Raw genomic sequence first — 25,846 nt, 5'->3', positions numbered from 1 at the left:
ACGTCCAGACCCGAAGGCAGTTGCTCAACTGCTGAGCCCCCCATGTGTCCCTATACCTCACATTCAAGAGACACAATGAACCTGGGGAACAAGAACAATCCATATGGGTGTTTTTTATTTGGGAAGTTCCTAGCACACAGCAGGCACTCAAAAAAATATTTGTTGACTGAATGATGAATGTACAGGGTAGAATATTTAATCAGATCTCCCTATAAAGTATCCTAAGATTATAAGATTATCCATTTCATTTTGCTGTTGGATAAGGGACATAAGTCTTTTCATCACATGAAAAGGATCCCCCTCATTATCAATTATTACCTGATATTCTAGTTAACATAGTAGTCTCTTCTCATGGATTTGAATAACCATGAGTCAGTGCACAAAACAAATCTCATGAACCTAAAATGCTAAGGACCAGTTCTTGGGCAATGGCATATTGCCCAACATAATACGAACCTGTCGGGTCTCAGGTGTGCCAGCCAGGCTCTCCCAGTATCACTTCAGCTCCTATCACGAACCTACCACATTTCTTCCTCTGCAGATAGGCTAAAAGCCAATTCCTATCTCAGTGCCTTCAGGATTCTATGACACCCCCCGCCCAACCTGTTTTAGTTTGTTTTGATATATTTATTTTTACCCAACTATATTAGTTATCATATGATATCATATCAAGATAGTTACCCAACTATATTAGATATCATCTTTATCCAACTATATTAGTTATCATATTGTAATGATCTGACTGCTTCCCTTCCAGCCTATGTATTTTTTGAAGGCTGGCATCATCATGATGTACTTTGTTCATAAAAAGTGCAGATTCACTGAGTGAATTTTAATCCTGATTTGCAATACCTTAAACTAACTCCGTTATATAAAAAGTTAAAAAAACAAAATTAACTTTTATACTAATTTGAAAGACAACAGTTGCCATAAAACACTTCAGGGGATGAAAAATAATTGCAAAGGAGATATAATTACTTATTAAATGCAGGAATTGCTAATAGGAAGGTTAATTCAAACCCACTGTTTCTAGGCACATGCCCTGTGCCTGATGTCATTCAATCCAATCTAAGTGTTAATTACTTCATCTGCAAAATGGGATTACTAATATCACTTCATAGCATTTCTGTAGGATTAATATGTATTTATAGAAATCTCAGTAAAAATAGTTATAGACATTTGGATTTACTTATATAAACATGGACCTTGTCTGTGATTCCCCATTGCAAAAACTTTGTGATATCCTAAAGGGTGTTAGTTAGAGGTGTAATGCTACATAGGAGAGCTATAGCATTAACAAACTTGAAAACTTAATGGAGACTTTAAGTAAAAGGACCACATTGTCTTTTGAATGCTATTAGAACATATACAGTATAGCTATCTAAGATTTCCCTTACGTTCTTCTGGTTTCATTTCAGTTATTTTTTGTAGCCAATTTTTCCATGTTTGGCAGTCACAAGGCTCATGTGCTTCACCAAGGCACTCCCTGAGGAAAACATAGAAAAGGCAATTAAAAAAAATTCTTCATCAACGTCAAAATAAAAGAATAGATGGAAAGTACTCTTTCAATTTTAAAGTTGATAAAACTGAGGCACAGGGACTAGTGAGAGAAGAACCATTTCAATAGACGAATTCAAAATGTGATTCCAGAGCTTGATACCAACAGGTCCATTTATTTTTTATTTTTTTATTTTTTATTTTTCTTCATTTTTTTTTAAAAATCAGTACATTCATTCACACATTTTGAAACATTCGAAATAGATTACCTAATATTCGTAATTTAGTTTTCCATGTCTGTAAGATATTTTAGCAGTTAGGTTCCATCTTCACTAATATTTTAAATTCTTATACTCAAAAGTTTGTTCTCTGGGCAAGCAGTCTTGTCACCACTCAGGAGCTTGTTAAACATGCAGAAGAGCAGGCCCATGAGACCTATTAGAATCTACATTATATCAAAATTACCACATGACCCTTCTGCATCTGAAAGTTGGAAAAGTACTGTTTTACATCACATTCTTCTAAAAATTTTTTTAAAAATTTATATTTAATTTAATTAACAAATAGTGTATCATTAGTTTCAGGGGTAGAATTTATTGATTCATCAGCTGCATGTAACATCCAGGGCTCAATACTTCAAGCGCCCTCCTCAATGCCTATCATTCAATTAACCCATCCCCTATTCCCCTCCCCTCCAGCAACCCTCAGTTTGTTTCCTATAGTTAAGAGTCTCTTATGGTTTGCTTCCTTGTTTTTATCTCATTATATTTTTCCTTCCTTTACCCTATGTGCATCTTTTTGTTTCTTAAATTCCACATGAGTGAAATCATATGGTATTTGTGTTTCTCTGACTTATTTCCCTTAGCATAATACCCTCTAGTCCCATCCACATCATTGGAAATGGCAAGATTTCATTCTTTTTGAAGGCTGAGAAATATTCCATTGTATAAATATACCAACTCTTCTTTACCTATTCATCTGTCAATGGACATCTGGGTTCTTTCCATTGTTTGGCTATTGTGGACCTTGCTGCTGTAAACACCGGAGTGCAGGTGCCCCTTCGGATCACTGTTTGTATCCTTTGGATAAATACCTAGTAGTGCAACTGCTGAGTTGTCGGGTAGTTCTCTTTTTAGCTTTTTGAGGAGCCTCTATACTGTTTTCCAGAGTGGCTGTACCAGTTTGCATTCCCACCAACATCATAAGAGGGTTCCCCTTTTTCTGCATCCTCACCAATATCTTGTTTCCTGAGTTGTTAATCTTAGCTATTCTTATTGGTGTAAGGTGGTATCTCGTTGTGGTTATGATTTGTATTTCCCAGATGCCAAGTGATATGGAGCATTTTTTTCATGTGTCTATCTGTACGTCTTCTTTGGAGAAATGTCTGTTCATGTCTCCTGTCCCTTTCTTTTTATTTTTATTTTTTTAATTTTTTTTAATTTTATGATAGGCACACAGTGAGAGAGAGAGGCGGAGACACAGGCAGAGGGAGAAGCAGGCTCCATACACCGGGAGCCCGACGTGGGACTCGATCCCGGGTCTCCAGGATCGTGCCCCGGGCCAAAGACAGGCGCCAAACCACTGCGCCACCCAGGGATCCCTCTCCTGTCCCTTTCTTAACTGAATTTTGTTTTTCTACATGTTGAGTTTGATAAATTTTTATAGATTTTGGATACTAGCCCTACCTTCTGTAGGCTGCTTTTTAGTTTTATTTCCTTTGCTGTGCAAAAGCTTTTCATCCTGATGAAGTCCCTATAGATTATTTTTTTGCTTTTGTTACTTCTTGCTTCAGATATATGTAGCAAGAAGTTGCTGTGGCTGAGGTCAAAGAGGTTGCTGCCTGTGTTCTCCTCTAGGATTTTGATGGATTCCTGTCTCACATTTAGGTCCATTTTGAATTTATTTTTGTACATGCTGTAAGAAAGTGGTCCAATTTCATTCTTCTGCATGTGGCTATCCAATCTTCCCAACATCATTTGTTGGAGAGACTAAATTTTTCCATTGGATATTCTTTCCTGTGTTGTCAAAGATTAGTTGACTATAGAGTTGAGGGTCTACTTCTGGGTTCTCTACTTTGTTCCATTGATCTAAGTGTCTGTTTTTGTGCCAGTAACATAGTGTCTTGATGATTACAGCTTTATAATATAGCTTGAAGTACAGAATCGTGGTACATCCTGCTTTGGTTTTCTTTTTCAACATTCCTTTGGCTATTCAGCATCTTTTCTAGTTCCATACAAATGTTAGGATTGTTTGTTCCAGCTCTGTGGAAAAATGCTGGTGGTATTTTGACAGGGATTGCACTAAATATGTCGATCTCTTTGGCATAGGACATTTTACCAATATTTGTTCTTCCAATCCATGAGCATGGAAATGTTTTTCCATCACTCTGTGTCTTCCTCACTTTCTTTCTTAAGTGTCCTATAGTTTTCAGAGTATAGACCTTTTACTTCTTTGGTTAAGTTTATTCCTAGGCATCTTATGGTTTTGGTGCAATTGTAAATGGGATTGATTCCTTGATTTCTTTTTTCTGTGGCTTCTATAGGAATGCAACAGGCTTCTGTGTGTTGATTTTATATCCTGCGACTGCTGAATTCCTGTATCAGTTTTAGCAATTTTTCACTGGAATCTTTTGAGTTTTCTATATAGAGCATCATGTCGTTTATGAAGAGTGAGTTCGAGTTCTTTGCCAATTCGGATGCCGTTTATTTCTTTTTGTTGTCTGAATGCTGAGGCTAGGATGTCCAGTACTATGCTGAACAACAGTGGTGAAAGATGACAGCCCTGCTGTGTTCCTGATCTTCGGGGGAAAAGCTCTGTTTCTCCTCTTTGAGAATATTTGTTGTGGATATTTCTTTTTTTTTTTTAATTTTTATTTATTTATGATAGAGAGAGAGAGAGAGGCAGAGACATAGGCAGAGGGAGAGGCAGGCTCCATGCACTGGGAGCCTGACATGGGATTCGATCCCGGGTCTCCAGGATCGTGCCCTGGGCCAAAGGCAGGCGCTAAACCGCTGCGCCACCGAGGGATCCTTGTTGTGGATATTTCTTATATGGCTTTTATAATATTGAGGTACGTTCCCTCTTTCTCTGTATGGTAAGTTTTTTTTTTTTTTTATCAAGAAAGGATACTATGGGGATGCATGGGTGGCTCAGCAGTTGAGCATCTCCCTTCGGCTCAGGGTGTGATCCTGGAGTTCCGGGTTTGAGTCCCACATTGGGCTTCCTGCAGGGAGCCTGCTTCTCTGTCTGTGTCTCTGCCTTTCTATCTCTCATGAATAAATAAAATCTTTAAAAAAAGATGTTTTGTCAAATGCTTTTTCTGCATCTATTGAGAGGATCATATGGTTCTTATAATTTATTAATGTAGTATATCACACTGATTGATCTGTGGATGTTGAACCACCCCCTGTAACCCAGGAATAAATCCCACTTGGTTGTGGTGAATGATCCTTTTAATGTACTGTTGGATCCTATTAGCTAGTATTTTGGTGAGAATTTCTGCATCTATATTCATCAGGCATATTGGTCTCTAATTCTCCATTTTGTGAGGTCTTTGTCTGGCTTTGGGATCTAGGGAATTCTGGCTTCATAGAATGAGTTTGGAAGTATTCCTTCTATTTCTATTTTTTGGGACAGCTTCAGAAGAATAGGTTTGAATTCTTCTTTAAATGTTTGGTAGAATTCTGCTGGGAGGCCATATGGCCCTGGACTCTTGTTTGTTGGGAGATTTTTCTTTTTATTATTTTATTCATTTATCTGACAGAGAGAGAGTCAAGGAGCACAAGCAGGGGAAAGCAGAGGGAAAGGGAGAAGTAGGCTCCCTGCTCGGCAGGGAGTCTGACATGGGGCTTAATCCTAGGACCCTGGGATCAGGACCTGAGCCACCCAGGTACCCCAGTTAGTAGATTTTTGATTACTGATCCAATTTCTTTGGTAGTTATGGGTCTGTTCAGGTTTTCCTTATCTTATGTTTCAGTTATGGTCATTTATAGGTTTCTAGGAATCCATCCATTTCTTCCAATTTACCTAATTTGTTGGCATGTAACTGCTCATAATATTCTCTTATAATTGTTGGTATTTCTGCAGTGTTGGTCGTGATTTTTCCTCTTTCATTCATGATTTTATTTATTTGGGTCCTTTTTCTCTTTTCCTTTTTATAAGTCTGGCTAGGGGTTTATCTATCTTAATTCTTTCAGAGAACCAGCCCCTAGTTTCATTGATCTGTTCTACTGTTTTTTGATTGCTATATAATTGATTTCTCCTCTAATCTTTATTATTTCTCTTCTCCTGCTGGTTTAGGCTTTATTTGCTGTTCTTTTTCCAGCTCCTTTAGGTGTAAGGTTAGGTTGTGTATTTAAGACTTTTCTTGCTTCTTGAGGAAGGTCTATATTGCTATATACTTCCCTCTTAGTATATAGTATTTGAACTGTAGTATTTTCATTTTCATTTGCTTCCATGTATCAAAATTTGTTAATTTTCTGGTTGACTCATTCATTTTTTAGTAGAATGTTCTTTAACTTCCATATATTTGTGGTCCTCCAAGTTTTTCCTTGTGGTTGACTTCAAGTTGCATAGCATTGTGGTCTGAAAATATGCATGGTATGATCTCAATCTTTTTGTAGTGGTTGAGACCTGAACTGTGACCCTGTATGTGATCTCTTTTGGAGAATGTTCCATGTGCACTTGAAAAGAATGTGCTTTAGGGTGAAATGCTCTGGACATATCCATTAAGTTCATCTGGTTCAGTATGCCATCCAAAGCCCTTGTTTCCTTGTTGGCCTTCTGCTTAGATGATAGGCCCATTGCTGTGAGTGGGTGTTAAAGTCCCCTATTATTATTGTACTATTATCAATGAGTTTCTTCGTTATTACATAACTTACATATTTGGCTGCTCCCAAATTAGGGGCATTAATATTTACAACTGTTAGATCTTTTTGTTGGATCGACTCCTTCTTCATCTCTTATTACAGTTACAGTCTTTGGTTTAAAATCTAGTTTGTGTGATGGAAGGATGGCTACTCTAGATTTCTTTTGATTTTATCACATTATTGTTACTTACAACTTGAAATCTCCAAGCAACAGGGTTATCTAATTTGCTTTTGAATTTGCTGAATCCCAATTTTCTGTTTCATTGGAATTTGGCAAATTTTGATTTAGATAATTGAAAACATCCATTTATCATTTATAGCTTGATTTTACAGTATTTCTACAGCTATGTAAAAATCAGATATTAGAAAGGGCTTAAGGCCTTTACAAATTACTTATTTTAATTCAATATGATGGTATATTCTGTAGTACAAAGGAAATTTTACAATAAATAACAAAATATCATTTGGGGGGGAGAAAAACCAAATCTGTAGGTGCCATCATCATCATCATCATGTGTTATTTATTTATTTTTAAAGATTTTATTTACTTATTCATGAGAGACACACAGAGAGGCAGAGACATAGGCAGAGGGAGAAGCAGGCTCTCTGTAGGGAGCCTGATGTGAGACTCGAATCTGGGACTCTCCTGGGACTCTAGGATCATGGCCTGAGCTGAAGGCTGAAGGCAGATGCTCAACCACTGAGCCACCCAGGTGTCCTGTCATGTGTTATTTTAAGCAAAGATCTTATTTACAAAGATTAAGTCTGTTAAGACACATCTGCTGATGCAGGTAGTCTTACAAACTAAGAAGTAACATTTTACTGTATTAAGAATGTAACAGGGTACCTGGGTTGCTCAGTTGGTTAAGCATCTGCCTTTGGCTCAGGTCATGACCTTGGGGTCCTGGGATCAAGCCCCGTGTTGGGCTCCCTGCTCAGTGGGGCGTCTGCTTCCCCCTCTCCCTCTTGTCCATCCCCGCATTTGTGCTCTCTCTCAAATAAATAAATAAAATCTTAAAAAAAAGGATCTAACAATTCTACTTCAAGCACATTAAAATAACTACTATTAAAAAATGGAAGATAACAAGTGTTGGAAAGGATGTGGAGAAACTGGAATCTTTACACAGTGCTCTGAGGAAACTAAAATGATGCAGTTGCTATGGAAAAGTTTGGCAGTTCTTCAGAATATAAGACAGAATTATTACCTGATCTATCAATTCCACTCCTAGGTATATACCTAAAAGAATTGAAAGAAATGACTAAAACCTTTTCACCAGTGTTCACAACAGCATTATTCACAATAGCCAGAATATGGTTAACAACCCACGTGTCCATCAACAGAGAACAAATAAACAAAATGTGGTATGTATACACATAGAATATTAGTAGGCCATAAAAGGAATAAAATTCTGATATACACTACAACATGGATGCATTTTGAGACATTATGCTAAGCGCAGTAAATCAGACACAAAAGGAAAAATATCATATGATTCCACTTACATTAAATATCCAGAACAGGGAATTCAGAGACAGAAAATAGAATGGTGGTTCTATGGGGCAAGGGAGGATGGGGAATGGTTAGCGTTTCTATTTGGTTAGTATGGGTAAAAGTTCCGTAAATGGATAAGAAATGGTTGTACAACATTAGGAATGTACTTAATACCACTGATATACACACACACACACATATAAATATATACATATGTATTTTATATGTATATAAAATATATGCTTTAAAGAAAAAAAAAGCACGAATTACCTTGAAAGAGTAATTTGCTTTGCTTTAATTCCTGACATTGTTGAATCTGGCATTTAGAAAATCTTTTCCATATCTGTAGTTTTATAGTTTCTTAGTAACTTAGGGATAGCTTAATAGTCATTCAAAAAATACGGAGTTGATTAAAAATGTAAGTAAAAAAATTGAAGCAGATATATTACACTCACTTTTTAGTACATATTAAAATAAACTCTGCTTCCCAGAAATGTAAGGGATGTCTGTGATAATTGTTACTTTTAATTTGACACCTATACTAGCATACACTAGAGTAAAAAATACACCACAGATTTAGGAATAGTGTTTCTATATGGTGCTTGAGAATACAGAATCTACATTTCTCATGACTTAATTTAAAAAAAAAAAAACTTAGATGTAAAATAGAATTCTGTATCTGAAGTATCTAAAACAAATGAAGTCAATGAAATTAATTATTTCCATTAACTTTAAGAGTTTCCCCTCTGAAGATTATAAACAGTACATTGAATATTTTTTCCCTATTAGAATCAATACCAGTATGACTGGCTCTGGTGTCAGGACATTTTCTGACAGAACAGAGAAAATATTCATGGTGGGGCGGGGCAGGAGAGGAAAGCCTAATGTTTTCAAATGGAGTCTGAAAAAATAAAAGCTATTTTTTCAAAAGGTCATAATTGCTGATTGGTATGCTTGGTTCTCTGAGGCTGTGTTGCATTACAGAGCAACAGAAGATGTTCTTTTCCAGAACCTCATAGGAGGACATAGACTTGCTGCTTCCTCAGGTGCTAGCTAGCTCAATCAGCAGGATCACTTCTGAATGTTCTAACTGGATGGCAGTTTCCAATGGAATGCTAAGAGGGTATAAAAAGGAGAGGCTTGTAAATTTAAAAAAAAGAATAAGTACTATAAATTAAAAAAGCTAGAGGTTGCCTTTTAAAACTAAGGTATTTGGGATAATAAGCCCAAATTACTTTAAAGAATGGTAATAACAATGCTGCCAGATATTATGTGATTGATAATCTGAATTATGCCATGTGTAGGGAGAGAGGTTATTCTGAGACAAGTAATAAAGAGACTAGAATGTTCTATAGATTCTGGAAAGCTAAACTCCTGAGCAAAGTTTTAACTAAGACTAGCTGACTGGTGACAAGTATTCTGACAGACCTAGTACCTGTTGTTGAGTTTGTACCTCAAAATGTCATTAAAAACAAGGGAATTGGAAAAGGAATTTTGCCACAGTCAACTGAAATTCAGACGCACCAATAGAGTAAGTTCACTAGGGGGAAAAGTGCTTCATTATAAAGGAAAAAAGGTTGTCTAATATAAAATCCTTAACCCTGTCCAAATACCATAGTTACTAATATCAAGAAATCAAGGAATGTCTCTTTCCTTGAAAATTTTCAATACGCACAACATTGACAGGAATATACACAAGGATTCTGGAAAAGGAAAAAATCTACTAGTTTCATAACCTGATGAAAGAAATTCCTATCAAGAAGTTGACAATTTCAATTCACTGCCATCTTAGAACTTTATTAAGGACCCTGAGTGGGTCCTGAGTAAATAAGTAGAAATCCTCATTTTATGATTCTCTTCCTTTAGAAAACTTTCTCCCCTAATTAACTAAAAATTATAATTTAAAAAAAACTAATATTTTTTGGGGTGCATGGATGGCTCTGTCAGTTAGATGTCCAACTCTTGATTTGGCTCAGGTCACCTCAGCGTTGTGAGATCGAGCCCTACAATAGGCTCTGTGTTGGGTATGGAACCTGCTTAAGATTCTCTCCCCCTGCTTCTCCCCCCACCTAAACAAACAAGAACTAATATTTTAACTACCAGGCAATGTTGTAATACCTTACACGTACTGACTATTTAATCCACATAACTATTCTTTGAAACTGGTACTATTATTCCTATTTTACATGCATGGAAAGGCTCAGCACTCTGCCAAAGGTCACATAGACAACAAGCAGATGAGCTAAGATTTGAAGCCAAATAGTTCAGCTTTGGAACTAGTATATTTTATGTTGATTGCATCAGTTACAAAGGCTTCAAATGTATTACTGTGTTACAAGAGAGGATGCTTGTTTACCATCAAGTCACAGCTAGTTAGTGGCAGTTAAGTCTCAAATGTAGGCCCTGTGTCTCCTGATTCTCAACCATGTATTTATTTAGATGGGTGTGATACTTTGTATAGAGTAGACATGATGCTTAAAACAGGGTCTTATGATTAATTTCTATCAAATAAATATCATGTTTCATTTCTGGGCCTAGGACAAGCTGGGGAATAGGTTCTGTTTGTTGGCAGGACTCTGATACTTAAGTAGCTAAATACTGCCAGTCTGGAAAAATCTTTTTCCAGAACCAGAGCTATTAAGCTAAGGGACTGAGACTCTTAATTTTGCAAGAGAAGATGAGACTCAACTATTAAGGCCCACAAACAAGAACAACATTCATTTTGCCCAGAGGACTCTTAAAGAGTCTGTTGCCTGTGAAATCTGTGGAGGAGATGAAGTATTGCTTTAACTCAATCAAGATCCATGATTCTAACAGCAAAGTAGGTTTTATCAAAATTTATACTGTGGGTATTGGAGGAAAATAGAATGAGTTGATGACAATATTAATGCACTAATGCACATTCCCTTGTGAAATTTCCTGAAATACCTGACAAGTCTGCATGTTGTACTCTGATGCACTGGAAACTTCAGTGGACTAGAGACCTGATGCTGTGATTTCTTATTAGTTGTATCACTATAACCCAAATCTTATTTGGTGCAATTTGTTTCATGGTGATGGCGACATTATTTTAAAGGTTTCTTTGCATAGTTCAGTAAATAAATGCTCCAGAGCTCCGAGTTTAAAATAGCCAGCCAATTTTATTGCATAACTCTAAAATATATTTGACTTCTATGGATTTAGAAGAGATGAATTCAATTAAGTTTCTTCATTTTTAGTGATTAAAGGGACTGGAGACACTCTTGAGGTGAGATAGGAGAGAAATGACCACTATACATAAGGGTAAATTTGAGTTCTTCTCATAGATTAGCATTTGGGTGATATTAGAAGTATTTTCTGACAACAAATCTTTATTACTTTTAAAAGATTTTATTTATTTTAGAGATAGAGAGCACAAGTGGGGGAAGGAGCAGAGGGAGAGGGACAAGCAGATTCCACACTGAGCCCAGGGTCTGATGTACAGCTTGACCCTGAGATGATAACTTGAGCTAAAGGCAGATGCTTAATGGACTGAGACACCCGGTGCCCCCTAGAAAATCTTTAAAGAGTTGCCTCAGAAACAAAAGACTGTGAGTTAGTTCAGAGGGCACAGAAGTTACATAGAAGCATATTCCACTTACTAAAAACAGAGGTGAGATGGTCATTGGCTCAAGTTGTGAATACTGTACAGGGACAATATTGGGGGAGAAAGCATTCTAGGTTCAGTTAACAAGGGCAAAGAACTGTTGGGTGAACAGGTTACAACAGATGGGTTATCCTGTGGTGGGAAGGGAAATGTCTACCCCTACCTTTCCTTCTATCAATAAATATGTTCCATTATATCCAGGCACACACTCCTTGAGGATGGCTCTCAACTCATCCTGTTGCATGCAGCTCTTAAAAAGAAGGAACTATTATTGCCTTTTCTTGTGGTTTTTGTTATCATCTTTAGAGAATATTTCTGAGCTTTCTGGAGAAAGAATCAAAACCCTGAATCACAAGCCTTTATTTTATAAAAATATCTCTTATAAAGCTTCCTTTTGCATATAGCAGATTTTGCCTCTCTTTGAAATAGTAAATAAGGGCAGTAGAATTCTATTTAGAATTTTTTTAATTTATAGAAATTTCTGATTATAAGTAAAGCTCTCATACTACATGAGTAAGAATAGGAAGATAAGAATGTAAAAACAGAGACTGCAAATTAATGCCTACAGAGGTGAAGCAGGCAATGTAAAAATCCCAGAATACTAGAATTAAATTGGAATAGAGAATAGCTATATCCAGAAAATGATGATTCTATTTGCTAAGCTCTCTGCTACTCTTCTGAACAGGAGAAAGAGTAATTACCAAAAGTGACCTTGAATCCATCTGGCCATTCACAGATCCCCTGAACTGGGATAAAATTCAAAAGAGGGCCTGTGGTCTTGGGATATCATCTCTAATTAATCTTGAATATAACCAGCCTGATATTTTGGAGTGTGACAAAGAATAAGCTAATACATTTCTCCAAACATTGGTCTAGAAATGTACAGTTTACAGCAACATATATGTTTATAGACTCATTCATACAGTCTAACCTATATTGGTAGGTTTTTCCACTTAGCTTTGTCATGTTTAGTCAAATCAAACTTAGTACTTGCAGCATACAAAGGTGGGGAAGAACACCAAAAAGTGAAAGCTAATCAGAAGTAAAATTTAGTAAAAACTAGACCACAGAAACCAGAGAGGATTCTAATGCTAATTGCAGGTTCTTCTCTCTCTCTCCCTGGCCCTCTCTAGCTCTCTCTCAAGTAAATAAATATTTTTTAAGAGCCTAAAAATAAATGAAATGAAATGATACTAATCATGTATTATCCTTGTGAAAATTGAGAAAAGTTATTACATAAATCGATTTCTGAGTTCTCTGGTTCATGTAGCATCCTAGTTGAAAAAAAGGCTAATTTAGAGGATTGGTGGGGAAGCTATAAAAAAGGAAAATATAAATTAGTAAAGCATTTAGAAGATAAAAAGAGAAGATTTGCTAAGATCAGAGAAAAATAAAGTTGACTTTGGTTTCTGGTAAGTAAGTAGAGTCTTATATTCATCTAAATTTTATCCTTGCATATGCAATAAATCTGGAAATGAGAAAAAAGGAGAACAAATTCTGTTTCTTTTTCTGATTATTTAATTACTAAAAAAACAGTTAATTGTCATACATCTATTCTGAATAAAGCAGAATGGTGATGTCAGACATAATTAACTATACAATTATAAAGGCTATCCATTGCTATTTATCATCAGTTCATATTTATTGAGTAGACATACAAAGTGATTTTTAACTAGGACTGTGCATTAGAACCACCTATGAGCTTCTTTTTTGGGGTCCTATTCCAAAACCTATTAAGGCAAAATCTTACTTGTTGGGGCCTAGGATGAAAATTTGGGAAAACAGTTTTAGTTAAATCTGGGCATCCATGAAGACTCCATGTTGGAGTCTTCAATTTTAAGAAAAAAAGTTAAGCTCTAAACATGCTCTAATCTATTTTCAGCAATTTATTACTAGAGTTTAAGGGCATGGGCTCTGAAATCAGAGCTGGGCTCTAATCCTATTTTTGCCATTTCTTAGCTACATGACCCTGGGCAACTTCTCTATGCTTGAGTTTATCTATAAAATGGGTGTAATAATAACACTCAACTCAACTCATAGCATTGTTGGGAGAATTCAATATATGATAATATCTGGCATAATGCTTGGTACACATCAAGCACAAAACAAATTGAGCTATGACTATTCATTATACATTTTTTAATTTAAAAAGAATGATATAAAATATACATTTTAAAGGCCTAATTCAAGGTGCAAAGTCTCTTTAAAATCTATTAGAAAGGTGATTAGGCTGATTCCAACTTGTCTTATACTGACCAGCAGAAGAGGTGTCCTTTTCCACAGTCCACAGCAGGAGCTCTGAGCAAGGGAAAGCTGAGTGTATCAGACCCAGATGTATTTGACCCTTGTTTTGTAAGTCTGACTGCTCTTTCACAGCCTGGAGTAGGACACCATTTAATGGCAGGATTATTTTCAACAAAGGCCTGTTGAAACAGCAATAATAAAACACAATAGAAATATATTACCTCTTAATTTTCAGAGTGTATCGCAGGTCAGTTTACTTTAGAGAGAAAAAAAGAGTGAAATAAAAAACAAGGAGTAATCAAGCTCAAGAATTACTTAATTTAGTACCAGAAAGTATGGAAATTAGTAAGAAGGAAAAAAGAGGTAATTACCTTAGTAACAACGTGACTTTTTAAATTTATGTGTTTTTTTTTTTAAATCTAAAAACCAGGTAGATGATGAAATAAAAATGCAATTATTCACACAGAAAATGTGTATTTTAAAAATGTTCTCTCATACAATGTACTGCTTTTCTGATGGAAAACAATTATAAGACTATTAGTTGCATTTGAACTGTAAATTTCTAAACGGCACCCTAATAATACCTAAAAATCAGTATTATAATGCTTTGTTATAAAACGGCATCTTCTTGAAAAGTTCATATGTCATAGGGTTTAAACTACAAAAAATCTGCACAAAGCAGTCAAAAAAATTTTCTTTAAGAAACAGAGTGCGAGAGCAGATGCCTGTGAGTGGGGGGAGGGGTAGAAGGAGAGAAAAAAGTCTTAGGCAGACTCCCCGCAGGGCCCAAGTCAGGCTTAATCTCATGACCTGGAGATCATGACTTGAGCTGAAATCAAGAGTCGGATGCTTAACTGACTGAGCCACCCAGACACCCCCAAAGTGCAATTTTTAAATCACACAAGAAAGCAACTTGCATACTTTTAGACAGACAACTCTTTTTTTTTTTTTTTAATATTTTATTTATTTATTCATGAGAGACACAGAGAGAGAGAGAGGCAGAGACACAGGCAGAGGGAGAAGCAGGCTCCTCACAAGGAGCCTGATTTGGGACTCCATCTTGGGTCTCCAGGGTCATGCCCTGGGCTGGCGCTAAACTGCTGAGCCACCCAGGCTGCCCTGGACAGACAATTCTTAAATGGAAATAAAGACAAAAATAAAAAATAAAAATGAAACTATTCTTTGAAAAAAACCGATTCCAAGTTGATAATCTTTATTTCTGAATATTTCTATTTAGAAGTTTAAAATATGTGTCTTTTGGAAAACTGCAAATAGGTACTATCTACTTTGAACACTGTTTTGATCAATCAGTTTTAAAAGTGCAACAGGCAAATTAGTAAATAGTTTTGAACAAATTCTATTTTTGTGATTTACTACTTCAGATTTTTACTTTTATATCTATCATGACTATAACAAAATGCTTTAGGGCACCTGATGGCTCAGTTTGTTAAGTGTCCAACTCTTGGTTTTGGCTCAGATCATGATCTCAGGGTTGTAAGATCAAGCCCTGTGCTGAGCGTGGAAATGATTGAGAGTCTCTCCCTCCCTCTTCCTCTGCCCCTCCTCCCACTTACATGCATATGCATGCTCTCTTTCTCTCAAATAAATAAACAAACAAATAAATAAATAAAATCTTTAAAAAAACCTACTAATACTTTAGCTTAAAACTTTCACTAATGTCACCATTCCTTCATGAAGTTTTTTGGGAGATAAAAGTCAGAGTCCAAAATTTTATGTGTTTGCAAAAATAAAACAAAAATCCAAATGCGTTATATAGGTTTAATAAAATGATGGAAATCAGTTGACTGGCAGGATACCTTAATATCAAACTGTAGGTATCGTTTGTCCATTTCCTTAGAAACTACACTTTCTATGATATCCACAGGCACAAGTTGGAAGCAATCATATGCAGGGCAGAAAATGTTGTGAGCTTCACCTTCTTGAATTTTCAGATTCAAAAACCTATTAAAATTATCAATTGATAGAAAAAAAGGAAGACCATAATTTATTTGCACTTTCTAAGAAGTTTTTCTTTATGTTGAATTTTTGGTTAGAGTATAATTAAAATAGCACCAATGAACAAAATATGGATTATCAATTGTAATACACCGATTCATATAACTCACAAACATTATTGAACACTTACTACCTGCCCAACCATTCATTCATTTATATACATACACATATTATGTGAATATATATACTCATATTTATGTTATATATATAGTTTTTACATGTTCCTCTTTTGCTTTATTCTCCAAAAACTGAAACAATATATTTAACATTAAAATTTTAGAAATGAATGGTTTAAAAAGGTCATGCTCAATTTTCAATATTCTATACATTTAAAGAAAAGGGAGCAATTATAGAAAATTAAGTCATGGCTAATCCATGATATTTGGGAGTGGCACTGGAAGATAGCATACTTTTTGAAGAAAAGATTTTTTGCTTATATTTCATTTAGACGAATATTAAGTTGCATGTCCTCCTATTCTAGGTATACTAGTTAAGATAGCAGGGAAAAGGTCTCCTGGAGAGTGGCAGGAATCTAGCCCAAGGTGAATTAAGTGATTAAGGAGGAGGATTTTGAGTTAGAGAATTCCAGGTCTGTCACTAACAAGTTGCATGATCTTCAGTAATTTATTTACCTGTTTTGCCCCTCAGGTTCACTATCTGTAAAATGGAGATAATAGTAAGTGCTTCTTGGGGTTGTTATACAGATTATATGATATAATGTGTATGACTATCTGGATGGTGCCTGGCACAGAATAAGAGTTCATAAATTTTAGCAAGGGTTTTATTATTATTATTATTATTATTATTATTATTACCTATGGAAAAACAAGAAAACAAATGAGTTTTTGAAGTGTGATTTAACACTTAAACCTAGAGAAAATAAATGGAAAAACAAGCAATTAAGTCACCATTCTCTAGGGATCACCATCAACAGTTTGACTATTCTGCCTGCAGTATTTTCCTTTGGTTCTCAGTGTCTTAATTCAACTGCACTTAAAAATAAAAAAATCAAGCTAACTGAGACCTCATCAGACCTGCTCCTTCTGCCCCATTTCCACCTTCTTCAGCAATTTCATCTGGCACTTCAAAGAAAACAGAGCCCTCTCTTAATATCCTCCCTGCTACACCCCACAGCTAGCCATATCTTTAGCTATCTTTGCCTTCTTCTCACTCATTTCAGTGAAAGAGGGCTTCCTCCTTTATCCCCAAGCTAATCCGTAAAAACTCTGGCCAGCTCCAGAATTTGCACAATCCAGAAACCTATCCTCTCTCTATCTGTCCTTCCCTCCCGGGTCTTTTCTTTGACACAGTCAATATGCTCAAGTTTTTCCTACCCTGAAACATTCTCAATTAAATGATTCTTTTTAGCTCCACTTTCATGTCAGTTTCTTGACAAAATAGTTTGATGATTTGTCATTTCTTCCTCAAGTCCATCCCACTGACTTCTCAACCTGCGATACTCTGGCTTTTATAACCTCTTCACTGAATGGCCAGCTCTTAACAAGGCCATTAAGACTACCCATTAGCCCAAGGATTCAAGACCTCTCTGTTTTTATCTGCCTTGACTTCTCTGGAGCATCACACACTGCTAAACAGTTCCTTCTTTCAGATTCTCTCTTTTCTCTGGCTTCTAGGACTTATTTTTTTCCCTCTGGCATTCTTCTTACTTTTGGTTGATCCTTATTTGTCTTTCTCACTAGTGCTTTTTACTCTCCTGATCATTTATGTTTTATTGTTCTCTAGGGTTTTCACACCAGAACTCTCCCCTCCTTCTCATTTCATTCAATCTTCCTGGGTGATCTAAATATTCTCAACTTAAAACTATCACCTACATGCTGATGACTCTGAAATTTAAAGCCTGGATCTCCCTTCTTAGCTACAGATCTTGACTACACACAATGTTTTTCCTTAAATGTCTCATATGCATTTAAAATTCAACATGTTTAAAATCTTACCCCGTTTTTCAATATGATTTAAAAACCACACAAGCATCATAAAACTCTGACATATCCCAACAGAAGGGCATTCTGTGTCTTAGTTGTCAGGTAAAAAATTACCTGTAATACTGTGTGTCAGGAAAAACAATTTGGCAGAAATAAAGATGGATGAAATATTAGGGGAAATACTAGAGAGCAGCAGTTCTCAAGGTGTGATTTGTGGACCTGAGACTTTTCAGGGTATTTATGAGGTCAAAACTATTTTCATAATGGTATGTATTAAAACTGTTTTATTTTTTAGTTAAAACTGCTAGTGCCTTAGCATGAATCATGGCAGTGGTACTAAAACTACACTGGTAGATTTTATATTTTTCACTGCTTTCCACTTGCAGTTAAAGAAAAAAAAAAGCCGGTTTCATTTAAGAATATCCTTGACGGAGTAATAAAAATTATGAATTACTCGTTAATTATTAATAAATTTTATTGATTATTTAGTTTATTATATTAAATGTTAACTCACAAGTATACATCTTTTGGGTATTCTGTGCAAAAGGAATGGGGAATTTAGCATAACGAACTTCTGGGGCATACCAAACAAAGCAAGGTGGCTGTCTCAAGGAAAAGCACTTAGGAAACTGTTTAAGTTACAAGTAGACCTACCTGCTTTTATCATGAAACATTATTTTTATTTCAAAGAGCAACAACAAATGATGATTGCTTGGACTTGGTTTTATAGTAGACTTTTCTGGAAGATGAATTAAGTGAGCTTGTCATGTCAAGGAAAAAAAGACAGAGAAATCTCGGGCAAACTTTACCCATGTTTTTATCTTGTAGGCCAATCATCCTTATGAAGAGGATAATAACTATCATTTATTGAGTGGTAACTATGTGCCAGGCCCTATTTGTTTTAAGCATTTTACATATATTAAGCCATCTAACAGTCTGACAGTAATCCTATGATGTACTTACTATTATCAGCATTTTATAGATAAGGAAACTGAGGCACAGGGAGGTTACCACTTACCTAAATCAACAACTAATAAGTAGCAGGAAGGATAATCTAGGCTGGGTAGAAAATAATTATTTCCCTTTCATTTAAGTCCTTGAAGTAGATACTTCAAAGCATCTATTGGATTGATAATATTATGGAGTAGGAAGAGTAAAATTAATTCAGTTTTTGAACTACCTAACGATTTTTAAAATTCCTTTCTTGTTTCTTCAACAAAGAAGTTTCTTTTCTACATGCCTATGAAAGGACAACAATTATTTTAAAAATGATTTTATCAATGCACAAACCACCCAACCTGGAACTTGTTTTCCTGCTGCTTGATTTGACAAGAACTACTGGCAGGATGAAAGGAGGGGAATCCTAGGCAGGTTGATAAAGTAACACAGAAAATAATCATTAGATTTTTCAAATTTGAATCTTACCATAAACTTCCCATGGCTAGTCTGTGATGAGTATGGGAGATGGTTCCTGTGATACAAGTATGGTGAGGGAGGTAAAGGAAGTTCAAAAAATTCAAGTAAATCCCTTGGGGAGGCTCAGTTTTCACACAGAAACCACGGTCAACAGTAGCAAACTTGGTAGAATCCAGAAAATACTCACTAATACAACAGAATTAACAATTTTAAGCTAAATAAAGTACTGTACCTGTGGCAGATTTTCTGCATTCATAATTAGGTCAAAGTTAGCTTTGGATTGTAAACTTGACCCTTGCTGATCAGATTATGTATCAGTTGTACTGGTTTGATCTTATCGAATTAGACTCACGGTAGAATCTAGTCTATGTTTTAAGAACAATGACCAGTTACTCTCATTTATTCTGACTTTTTAGGAAACCATAATATTTCCCCCCTCTAAATGAAATTTTCCTCCATATCCTGACTTAGAGGAAAAGAAAATGTATTCAAAATGAAATCAGAGTGACCGAAAGATAAGTGTTGTCTAGAAAATTGGGAGGGAGGAGGTGGTGGGAGGATGAGGGAGGCAGATAGAGAAGGATGGGAGGGATTTCAAGGAGAAATGAAGAAACTTTGGGGGTAATGGGTATATTCATTATTTTGATTGTGGTAATGATTTCATGGGTGTGTACATATGTCAAGGCTTATCAAATTATTTTAAATATGTAGTTTATTATATATCAATATAACTATTTAAGGAAACAATAGAAAATTTGCTCAGGTTCTTGTTCTCTCGCCCAACGTGGTACTCCCCCAGCTCCCTCCACTTGGTATCTGGTACTCCAACAAAAAGAAGAGTTTGAAAACTTCTGAGTTTTAAGATTTCCTTAATTACTTATGACATGCTTTGCTTGATCATTTATGTGCTGCGAAGATAATATATTGTATTCTCATTAATTATATTGATCTTCTCCTTTGTTTTGTTGGTAAATCTCTCTTGAAAAGTGCAACATTAGAGCAAAATTAAGGGATGGTATAGAGTCTAAATCTTGACAAGATAATGGGCAGGAGAATAGAGACAAATATGAGAAACAAAATAAATATCCCATTTGTACCCCACCATGTCTAGAAGAGACACCAAACTTTGATTAAAAAGGAATTTTAAACATTCATATTCTTACAGATTTTAAAGGCTATTTATTTGTCACAAAAAATGTATCGTTCCAATTTTAGTATATGTGCTGCCGAAGCGAGCACTGTCACAAAAAATGTAAAGAAAACATAAAACAAATGCTTATAAGTTATTAGAATATAAAAATACTTATTCTTGACATTTAGGTGTAGGCTTGAAATTTACATTAGATATAATATTCTTCCTTAGCAGTAAAGTATATTTCAGTGCAACTCTGAAACCAGCATGAATAATCCATATCATTGAATATCAAAAGCAGGCAATTTTATTACCAAATCAGAGTGTTCTCATGCAGTAAGAAATACTAAGCTGCACATATACTCACGACTCCCAGCATCCTCTACAAAAGTCATGTCCACAGGGCATATCCACTGGGTCTTCAAATACAGAAATACTGCACATACAAATGTCACACTGGAGATGAAGAAGAGCAACGATTTAAACGAAGTCATAGACAACGATATATGTATTTGTTCACTAGCTTAAGGCAAAAATATTGCTATAGTAATTATAAAGTTAAGTGTTTCAAAGATATAAAGGAGGTTATTAAAGTCAGTGTGACTATTTCTGACTGAATAACAAATGTCACGCCTACTTGATTATAAACTATTAAGGGATTAATTTTTAATTTATTTTAAAAGATTTTATTTATTTATTCATGAGAGATACAGAGAGAGAGGCAGAGACATAAGTAGAGGGAGAAGCAGGCTCCCCTCTGGGAGCCCGATGTGGGACTCGATCCCTGAATTTCCGGGTCATGCTCTGAGCGAAAGCAGAGCTTAATCGCTGAGGCATCCAGGCATCCCTATTAAGGGATTTAAATGTTTTTCATGCACAAGTCAAACTCTTAAATTCCAAATTTATTTATTTATCAGTAACTATGCACTTGGGAAAGAAAGTATAAGAAACAACCATTAAAAAATCTATTCAGGCCAAAATCAAATTGTCCATTGCAAAATAACCACTTCAATTATCATGTCCTTCAGTCTACACTCATTCCAGAAAGTCTACAAAAACAGAGTAACTTTGTGTTTTCAACATAAAAACTCAGGCTATTCTGAGTAGCAATTTAATGATTTCCACCCAAGGGAAGCCCACTACAAAACTATGTATCTTCTAAACAATGATTTGTTAGAAGCAAACATTCCAACATTACAGATGCAAATTATAGAAGTAGGATTCTATTTTCTTTTTTAAGAGTTTATTTATTTATTCATGAGAGACACAGGCAGAGAGAGAAACAGGCTCCATGCAGGGAGCCCAGATGCGGGACTCAATCCCGGGACTTCAGGATCACGCCCTGAGCCAAAGGCAGACACACAACCGCTGAGCCACCCAGGTATCCCAGGATTGTATTTTCTAAGAAGGCCTAGATAAAACCCAGAATGCTTTCATTTTTATCACATATTTTGACTGATTGAACTATTAAAGAAATGTCATAATCTCCTATAACAGCATACCAATGGTATGCCAATTAAAAATGTAGACAGTGGCAGTACTGTTTTTCAGTAAAAAGCAATCATTTATTATGGAAATGTATCAAGATGATACACTCCAAAGCTTTATTGAAAAATTTTTTTAAAAATTTTTATTTATTTACGATAGTCACAGAGAGACAGAGAGAGAGAGGCAGAGACACAGGCAGATGGAGAAGCAGGCTCCATGCACCGGGAGTCCGACGTGGGATTCGATCCTGGGTCTCCAGGATCGCACCCTGGGCCAAAGGCAGGCGCTAAACCGCTGCGCCACCCAGGGATCCCTGAAATTTTGTATTTACATAATTATCAATACATCATGAGCATTTTCAAGAAAATATAAAATTTTTTCATATTTTTACTTAAAGTGCCTATCACAAACTCAACTTTTATTTATTTTTTAAAAAATATTTTATTTATTTATTTGACAAAGAGAAAGAGCACAAGCAGGGGGAGCAGCAGGCAGAAGGAACGGGAGAAGCAGATTCCTCACTGAGCAGGGAGCCCGATGTGGACTCGATCCCAAGACCCTGGGATCATGGCTGGAGCCAAAGGCAGACACTTTTTTTTTTGTATATTTTTTTTATTGGAGTTTGATTTGCCAGCATACAGTATAACACCCAGTGCTCATCCCGTCAAGTGCAAAGGCAGACACTTAACTGACTGAGACACCCAGGCTTCCAACAAGCTCAACTTCTGATATTTCAGTACAGTGTGTTTAAAACTTTAAGCACCTAGAAATTTTAAGTATAAATATAAATTTTATAAAAAAAATTTTAAGTATAAAATTTTAAGTAGATGGCTTTCTCAAACTTATATGTTTTCTGTTTTGAAATGAGAAAAGAAAATCTTTTGTTTCTCAATCTATAATTCAGAGATAGCAAAAATATTCTGTGATAATGAATATTTACCAAAGGGTGAAATAACTGAACTCTTTAAGAAGGGTATATAGGATTCAATTACTAGAATACATTAGAGGTTCCATGAAACAAAACAAAATACACACACACACACACACACATATTTTTTCTTTTTCTGTTTTTTTGAGAGAGAGTGAGAGCACAGAGGGATGGGGGGGACAGGTGGGAGGAGAGGGAAAAGGAGAGAGACAGAGGGAGACAGAATTTTTTTTTTTTAAAGATTTAATTTATTCATGAGAGACACAGAGAGAGAAAGAGGCAGAGACACAGGCAGAGGGAGAAGCAGGCTCCATACAGGGAGCCTGACGCGGGACTCGATCCCGGTCTCCTGGACTGAAGGTGGTGCTAAACCGCTGAGCCACTGGGCTGCCCAGGGAGACAGAATTTTAAACAGGCTCCACATTCAGTATGAGTCTGATACAGGGCTCGACCTCACAACCCTGAGATCATGACCTAAGCCAAAACCAAGAGTTGGCCACTTAACCAACTGAGTCACTCAGGTGCCCCTTCCACGAAACAATATTAAATAATTTAAAAGTTAAAAGACTAAACACAAAACTATAGGAAGCACAGTGAATACTGAACCATACCAAACTGGTATCCAAATCCCCAGGAGATAAACTTATTTCATCTGGAGAGGTGACAGAAGAACGTGTAGTCCTTGGAGTTCTTGGAGAAGGGAGTGTGTCCCAGGCATTATACCCACTTGGTGGTGGAGTTGGCATCTGAACACCTGATCGTTGGCAGCAGTTCTCTGGGTTGGACATCCAAGCTTCAAGTAATTTCTCCCGGTCCCAGTCTTTAAGAAAAATGGAGTATCTCTCAAAAAACAGGAAATATGGTAATGTTTTAAGAGTTTCATAATAACAAAATAAAGATAAAGAGATATAGGCCATCTAAAGGAAGAAAAATTATTTATATCAAATTAATAATTGCAAATGAATATTTAGGTATGTTATGTCCACTAATAAATAAGTATTTTTTTTAAAGATTTTATTTATTTATTCATAGACACAGAGAGAGAGGCAGAGACACAGGCAGAGGGAGAAACAGGCTCCATACAGGGAACCTGATGTGGGACTTGATCCCAGATCTCCAGGATCACACCCCAGGCTGCAGGTGGCGCCAAACCGCTGCGCCACCAGGGCTGCCCTAAGAATAATATTTTATTTTTATTTGCTTATTTATTAAAGTAGGCTCTATGCCCAGTGTGGCACCTAATGCATGACTCTGAGGATTGAGACCTGAGCTGAGATGAAGAGTCAGCCACTTAACTGAGCCACCCAGGCACCCCAATTCACTAATATTTTTAAACAGAATTTAAACTTTTATAATCTACTGTGGTTTGTAACTATGCCAATATCTAATAATATTATCAAAATTTCCAGTCATTTCTACTAATAATCAAAAGAGGTGCCTCACACATCACTTCTGGAAGTCACAAAAATTTTCATGGCATAGATTTGACTTAGGCATTTTACTCTTTTCTTTTCTTTTTTTTTTAAGTTTTTTTTTTTTAATTTTTATTTATTTATGATAGTCAGAGAGAGAGAGAGAGAGGCAGAGACACAGGCAGAGGGAGAAGCAGGCTCCATGCACCGGGAGCCCGACGTGGGATTTGATCCCGGGTCTCCAGGATCGCGCCCTGGGCCAAAGGCAGGCGCTAAACCGCTGCGCCACCCAGGGATCCCCCATTTTACTCTTTTCAAGAAAAATATGTAAAATTTGCAATTGGTTTCACTGGTGTCAAGTTGTAAAATGGTTACATAGCTTATTATAAACATATCAAAATGCCAATGAGTCCAAAAATCATTTGATAAACAGCTTGAAAGAAGAAATTTCTGAAGGGATTATTATGGTTATGAAAAGTTTTAGTGCATTAGGTATGCATTCTGTATTGAGTTCACATCTGACCTAACTAAAAAAGATGATCTTCCTACTGAACACTTTTAAAATTACCAAATGAAGCAAGTTGTTATAAAGTTCAGAGCCATAAAAACCTTACCCATTAAAAATAATAAGTAAATACTTCTAGTTATTTTGCTAGCTGTTTTACACATATTATTTCACTTGTTCCTTCCAACAAACTTTTCAATCATTATTTAGATGAAGAAATGAGGACTCAGGGAAGTTATATAACTTGCCCAGGCTCACATAGATAGTGAGAGATTTGAAACCAATTTCTGTGATTACAAAGCCTGTTTTCTTTCTACTGTAGCACAGTGTAGTATAGGGTCAAGAGCCGTATACAACCAATTATCCAAAACAGACACATTCTATACAATTTTACCACTCTAATACAAATAGCTGTAGAAATTTTCTTTCTTTCTTCTTTTTTTTTTTTAGCTGTGGAAATTTTCTATGAAGACTTTTTTCAACCATATTAAATCAGTGTATTTGGTGGCTTAACAGGATAATTATGACTCAAGAGATGCAATATGGATACAGCAAGTGTATTTCCAGCTATGAAAACCATATGACCAGGGCACAGAAGTATAATGAAGATACATGAGCAGTTCTGTAAAGTCACAGCATACCATGCTGTCATTTGAGAAGATGGAAAATGAGATTGGGAAAGGGTCAGATTACAAAGAGGAAAAAAAATCCAACAAGTGAAAAAAAACTGCATGGGTGCATTCCAGGAAATGTTGCTACATGGATGTTAGTACTTGGATACTTCATTAACTTAAAAAGTTAAAATTACTTTTCTTAAACTAGTAAGATTATTTTTCTGAAGTATCCATTATGTTACTTTTTAATAAAGGGTGAAAAAAAGAACTACTATAATTTCTTTAGACAGATACTGAACATTCTAGATTTTAGACTTAGCTACTATGAATATTTTTCAGCACAACTCCTGCTTGGATTGTGTCACATCATTCACCTGGCAAATATTAACTGAATGTCTTACGTGCCATGCACTGTCAGGCAGCAGGGATACAATGGGAGGAATAATCAGGCAGGACTCTTGCCTTCATGAAACTTACAGTCTAGCAAGGAGAAAGACACTACATAAAAAAATTATCACTGTGAGAGTGTTAGGACAGGTAGAAAATAGCAGTCAGAGAAGGTGACTCTGGGGAAACAGCTTGAAGTGGACAACTGAAAGAGGAATGGGAGTTAACTAGTAAAAGAGAGTGGGAAATACATTCTAGACAGGTGTGCACAGCATGTTC

General features: G+C 35.9%; 1 protein-coding gene across 4 annotated transcripts in view; it reads right to left on the bottom strand.

Moving 5' to 3' along the window:
- ANKIB1 (ankyrin repeat and IBR domain containing 1) overlaps positions 1-25,846 on the bottom strand; it is a 132,947-nt gene that overhangs the window by 25,654 nt on the left and 81,447 nt on the right. For all 4 annotated transcript variants that reach the window (XM_055307493.1, XM_055307496.1, XM_055307495.1 and 1 more), the window contains exons 6-10: positions 23,261-23,469; positions 20,601-20,689; positions 15,544-15,688; positions 13,739-13,905; positions 1,398-1,486 (exon numbers count right to left, since the gene is read on the bottom strand). In XM_055307493.1, the coding sequence (XP_055163468.1) occupies positions 1,398-1,486; positions 13,739-13,905; positions 15,544-15,688; positions 20,601-20,689; positions 23,261-23,469 (699 nt within the window). The remainder of the gene's footprint in view (positions 1-1,397; positions 1,487-13,738; positions 13,906-15,543; positions 15,689-20,600; positions 20,690-23,260; positions 23,470-25,846) is intronic.

Source organism: Nyctereutes procyonoides, unplaced genomic scaffold (assembly GCF_905146905.1).
Source record: "Nyctereutes procyonoides isolate TBG_1078 unplaced genomic scaffold, NYPRO_anot_genome, whole genome shotgun sequence".
NCBI lineage: Eukaryota > Metazoa > Chordata > Mammalia > Carnivora > Canidae > Nyctereutes > Nyctereutes procyonoides.
Note: the sequence above shows the minus strand (reverse complement) of the source record. Positions and strands in the feature narration are given on the sequence as shown.